Source organism: Osmerus eperlanus, chromosome 14 (assembly GCF_963692335.1).
Source record: "Osmerus eperlanus chromosome 14, fOsmEpe2.1, whole genome shotgun sequence".
Classification (NCBI taxonomy): Eukaryota; Metazoa; Chordata; class Actinopteri; order Osmeriformes; family Osmeridae; genus Osmerus; species Osmerus eperlanus.
Window position 1 is genome coordinate 125,514 of NC_085031.1, and position 6,066 is coordinate 131,579.

The window sequence follows — 6,066 nt, forward strand, 5'->3', positions numbered from 1 at the left end:
ATAACACTATTGACTATCTTAAAATAGTGTTCCGATGTAACTCTTAATTGAAAAGTATAATTAGCCTATACATCAATGGCAATGTTTACAGGTGTTGTGCATTGTTTTTGTTTTTTGTTGTTGTTTTTTTTAAACATCAGAAAACAATAACTAGGAAGGTGGGTGGACTACCATCCTTCCAGTGAGTCCCAGAGCGCATTCTTGCTCTTGCTTGAGGGAGCTCACTACTAGTTCACAAAGTCTCTCAGAGAGTTGGAGTCTTTTTTGTGCGCTCAGAGCGTCGCAGCACCGGTGGTGAGTCTGTACTCGTCTCTGGCGGATCAGCTGGAGGGTTAACCTGGGCTGTTTCAGTGGGCTCACTCCCTTCAGTGGGCTCACTCCCTTCTCCTCTCACTGACGCTGGAACAGCCGAGTCTCTGGTCAAAGCCTCCGCTGCGTTCTCTGGAACCTGAAGACTCATGGGCTCCAGTGTCATGTCCGGCATGGATGTCTCTGTCATCGACGCGTGACGTTTACGAATCTGGTCCACGTGACGTCTCATGACGCGTCCAACTCCTGTCTGCACTGTGTAGGAGACAGGCCCTGTGTTCATCTCAATGACAGCTGGGACCCACCTTGGTCCGTGACCATAGTTTCGGATGTACACGTCGTCACCAGGAGAGAAGCTTCTCCATTTGCCGTGTAAGTCATGTTGTGCTTTCTGTTTGAGTTGTTTCTTTTGAATCTTTGACTTCACATCGGGCAGCAGAAGATCCAGTGTGGACCGCAGTCTCCTAGACATCAGCATTTCAGCTGGAGACAAGCCAGTCGTACTTTGGGGTGTTATTCTGTAATTGAACAGAAATCTTGCTATTTTGGTTTCCAAAGTATCTCCTTTTGTTTTCTTAATTCCTTGTTTGAACGTTTGCACGGCTCTTTCGGCTAGGCCATTTGATGCCGGGTGAAAGGGTGCAGATGTTATGTGCTGTATACCATTCTGTTTCAGGAATGATTCAAACTCTTGGCTTGTGAAGCATGTGCCATTGTCCGATACTATTGTCTGAGTTTTTCAATGGTGACTTGGCTTGTTGCATTACTTGTTGGATACACATCAAGCCATTTTGAGTGCGCATCGATCACGATAAGAAACATCCTGCCTAAGTGAGGGCCGGCATAATCAACATGCAATCTACTCCAGGGTGTCTCTGGCCACTCCCAGGGATGGAGAGGAGCTGCAGCTGGAGCCTTTCTGTTTTCCTGGCATATGTGGCAGGACTGTACTTCTCTTTCTATGTCAGCATCCATACCTGGCCACCACACGTATGAACGTGCCAAGCCCTTCATCCTGGAGATGCCTGGGTGTGTGTAGTGTAGATGTTTTAAAAGGGTGGCCCTCCCCTTCTTTGGAACAACCACTCTCGCTCCCCAGAGCACACATCCATCTCTGACACTGAGTTCAAGCCTTCTCTGGCTGTAGGCCTTGAACATTGAAGCCACCTCCTTTGGCCAGCCATGCAAACACCACAACAGCACTTGTGATAATATTTCATCTTTCGCAGTCCACTGCTTCACTTGGGCTGTTGGGATTGGTGGGTCTTCCACCACATCCAGCATGAGGACCTGTCCTGTGTCACCCTCCTCTTCAATGTGTGGCAGTGGTAGCCTGCTCAATGCGTCTGCGTGGTCTTTGCCTGGCTTGTACACCATATTGTACTCGTACGCTCTCAGAAGTATTGCCCACCGTTGCACTCTTGGTGACCCCATCTGTGGCACCGGCTTCTTTTCATGGAAAAGCGAGATCAATGGCTTGTGATCAGTGCTGATCGTGAATCTTCGTCCATAGATATACTTGTGAAATCGCTTGATTCCGAATATGATGGCTAACCCCTCCTTGTCGAGCTGTGAGTAACGCTGTTCAGCTGGTGTCAGTGTGCGTGACATGAAGCCTATGGGTTTTTCACTTCCGTCTTCCATGATGTGTGACAGCACGGCGCCGACTCCGTACGGTGAGGCGTCGCATGCCAGCACAAGTTCTTTGTCTGCTGAATAGTGAGCCAGGACTTTTGCTGATTTCAGCAGCTGTTTAGACAAACAAAACGCATCTTCTTGTTCTTTCTTCCAAGTCCACTGAATGTCTTTTCTTAACAATCTGTGTAATGGTGCTAGACGTGTGGCGAGATTAGGAAGGAACTTATTATAGTAGTTTAAAAGGCCAAGATATGCTTTCAGCTCAGTCACTGTGGTTGGAGGTGGAGCTTCCTCGATGGCTGTTACCTTGCTCAGCACTGGGTGCAGGCCTTCAGCATCAATCTTGTGACCCAAGTACTCAACCTGGTCTTGCAAGAATGCACACTTGCTTCTGCGCAGTCGCAGTCCTGCCTCTTCCAGTCGCCTGAGTACTTCCTCCAGCGTGCTCAAATGCTCTACAGTGTCTCTTCCAGTCAGTAAAATGTTGTCAAGGTAAACAGCTACTCCGGGCAGGCCTTGCAACAAACTCTCCATTGTTCTCTGAAATATGGCTGGAGCAGATGAAACTCCGAACGGGAGCCTATTGTAGGTGAAAAGGCCTCTGTGTGTGTTTATCGTTAGGTATTTCTTGGAGTCATCATCCATCACGATCTGCTGATAGGCGTGGCTTAAATCAAGTTTGGAGAACCGTGTCCCTCTTGCCAGTGTATTGAACAGGTCTTCTACACGAGGAATAGGGTATTGCTCTAGTGAGGAGGCGCTGTTTACTGTTAGTTTGTAATCGCCACATATTCTAATGGAGCCCTCCGGCTTCAACACCGGAACAATTGGCGCCGCCCACTCAGTGTACTTGACAGGTGTTATGATGTCCTCTTTCAGGAGCCTATCTATCTCCTCTTCTACTTTCGCCCTCATGGCATACGGAACTGAGCGGGGCCTATAGAACTTTGGACGGGCATTCGCAGAAACACGGATTGTTGCCTTCATGCCTTTTAACATGCCTAGTTCTTTTTTGAAAACATCCTCATGCTTTGACAGTACTTCCTGTAGCTCATGTGCATCTGTTTTTACATGTTTAATTTCATCCCACTTGAGCTTTAAAGCCTCCAGCCAGCCTCTACCTAACAAGCTAGGTCCAGTGCCCTTCACCACCACTAGGGGTAATGTCTTAACTTGCTGAGCATAGTTTACTTTTACTTCAGCAACTCCCACTACTTTGATTTTTTCTCCCGTGTATGACTTCAGAGACATTTTGCTTTTATTTAATTTGGGGCGTTTCTTTTCTTTCCACATCTCATTGAATTTATTTTCATTCATAATGCTCACACTGCATCCTGTGTCAATTTCGAAGTGTACTTTCTTTTTATTCACTTCCACGTTGACTTTGAATGGTTTAATTCTCTGCATGGAAGTTTCTGTATTCAGGCATGCCAGTATGAATGCTTCTTCGTCATCAGAGCTATCATCATCCTTTTGTCTCTCACACACGTTGTGTGACCTGTGTGGACGGGGTTGAAAGCGTGCGCGCCGCTCTGCTCTGTGTGCTTTGGTTTCACTGGGACGGGCATCATCCTTACTTTTATTCCTACAAGCCTTAGCGATGTGCCCTACTCTCCCGCAGAAATGACACTTGGCATCTTTAAATCTACATTCGGCTGCACTGTGCCTTCCGTGACAACGATAACAATCTCTCTCTTTGTTTCTCCATTCTCCTCTTGTCTCATTTCCCTCCGTTTTCATGCTGTTACATGCTACGGCCGCCTTTTGTAGGTCTTGGGCATTTTTACTTGCAGTTTCTGCAGCTACTGCTATCTTAAATGCTTTTTCAAACGTCAGGTCTATTTCGGAGAGCAGACGTCTTTGAATCCGGTCGTCATTCATACCGCACACAAGACGATCTCTTAACCTTTGCTCCAGTGTAGTGCCAAAGTTACAGTCATGAGCTAGTCGTCTGAGCTCCGCTACATATGCACTCACAGATTCCGTAGGCTGACGTGAACGCGAGTCAAACACATATCTCTGCACCATCTCGCTTGGTTTAGGATTGAAGTGCTCTTTCATTTCTTGTTTTAACTGATTGAATGTTTTCGCAGATGGCTTATCTGGACTCACCAGGTTTCTCATGAGCTTGTACGTTGCTGGACCGACCACGCTGATTAGGATAGCCCTCTGTTTCTCTCCATCATTGATCCCATTAGCTTCAAAAAACTGATCAAGAACCTCGCAGTACTCTTCCCAAGTCTGCTCTTTTGCATCAAAAGTTGACAGGGTGCCTATCATCATCGTAGTCATCTTTCCGTTTTGCTCGTTACCTCCAGTCCAATAGCACTTTGCACGTTCCTACCGTCTGCCACCTGCGGTCATCCCGACGCATCCAACTTCAATCAGGCCCTTTTTTCCTCCCTCCAGTATCCTCGTCGCCAATATGTGATAACGTAGTGTCCATTAAATGAGGATTCAATCCAGATGATCATGTTCAGTATTTAATATAAGAACTCACAGAGGTTGTAGATGACAGACATCACTCAGGTTGGGACTGCTTAATCTACTCAAGGTCTTGACCTTCAGGGTTAACTGTACCTCCTGCTGGAGTGGGGTGGTATTGCAATAGTATCTATATGAACCAGATGATCACGATACCACAGTAACGATAAAGTTTAATCATCTTCCTACCACAATCACCTTGACATGTCAAAATATGACTGAATTACAGCTGTTTATACTTGCGTCAAATCTGACAAAGCTTGCCACGGGAGAAACGGCTTCCTTTTTTTTATAAAGTAACCGAACACAGCATTTCCCAGCAGCGAGAATAGCTCACTGGGATAAGATGGGCTCCTTTGAAACAAAGGTCGTAGAATCGAATCCAGCCACAGTCATCAAGCAAGTCTTGATACAGGATCATCTGTTTAGCGAAGCCATGTACACCACAATAGCTGTCTAGCAGTATAATCACAATGGTAACGATAACGTTTCATTGTCAGGGGATTTATAGTCAAGAAGAAGCGGATTCATTGTGCTTTGTAGATATAACGCTGCTACATCTAGCCAGCGCATTTTGTCTCAAAATGACATATTTACCAAACGCATCGGCTTATCGTTACAAAACTTGGTATACGTCTTTTGCGCAACGCCGTGAAGGTAATCAAAAGTTTCGGGGTAGCGCCACCGCGTTGCCTTAAAGTAAATTGCGATTTAAAAAAAGCGAATAATTTTTATTAAAAGTTTTGCTGTGCTTCTTTAGCTACTGAATTTCCATATCGAATGCTGCTTGGCCCCTTCATTGCTGCTTGCAGCTATATTTATTATTAGGATTCCTCCGTAAGGAGGAAACCTATTCTTATTGTTAGTTTTATTGGGTGTGCTTTGCCTTTGGCAAGGGCACAACCTTTGTTCTCTCACATATATTATTATTATTATTATTGTTTGTCTTCACACCCCTAAATCTTCGTCAATATTTGGCCTACATAGACAACCTAGGTGTCAAAAGTTTTGTCTTGGTAGCGATTGAGTTGCATGTATTTTTATTTACGTTCCGTTGCATGGTTTAGGCTCAAGTTAAGTTTTTGTGGCGAAAAGTGAAGCTAACGGTGGCTAATTTGCCAGCCACAGTCACTGACGTTACTGACGTCCCTACGTCAGTAACGTGAAAACACGCGTGACTACCTGTAGCAGAACATTCGTTTCGCATCTGTTAACTTGGGGGATAGCTAGGCTAACTATAGCTTTACTGCAAGGCAGCTGCAGAAACGCCACAAGCAAAGAGGCCAGGGTGATAACTATTTACTCATTTTACATTGTGATGTGAAACACAATTGTGAAATGTAATGTACAATATTAGCTGATATTATTAAGGAAGTAGGCCCACATCTACGTTTCGGAAATGGTAGTCTACTATTTCACTGAAGCATTAGCATCATGACATTAGCCTCTGTTGCCCGGGCAACACATACAGCGGTCTATAATGCATCTGTTTTCAATCGTTAAAATAAACATTCCTCACAAATACATTTTCGTTGTAGGATTTATTATGACATTACATTACAAGTAAACGATTTGTTGGTGAAATAACATTACCTGTGGTTTCAAACCAGTGTTGCTCACTGCAACGCTGTAGCC

The 6,066-nt window shown here is 45.1% G+C and overlaps 1 protein-coding gene across 1 annotated transcript; it reads right to left on the reverse strand.

Moving 5' to 3' along the window:
* Positions 1-244: 244 nt before the first annotated feature.
* LOC134033845 (uncharacterized protein K02A2.6-like) lies at positions 245-4,227 on the reverse strand. The gene is given in 2 exon segments (XM_062478135.1): positions 245-1,035; positions 1,038-4,227. Coding segments are annotated over 2 exon segments (3,981 nt in total).
* Positions 4,228-6,066: the final 1,839 nt, after the last annotated feature.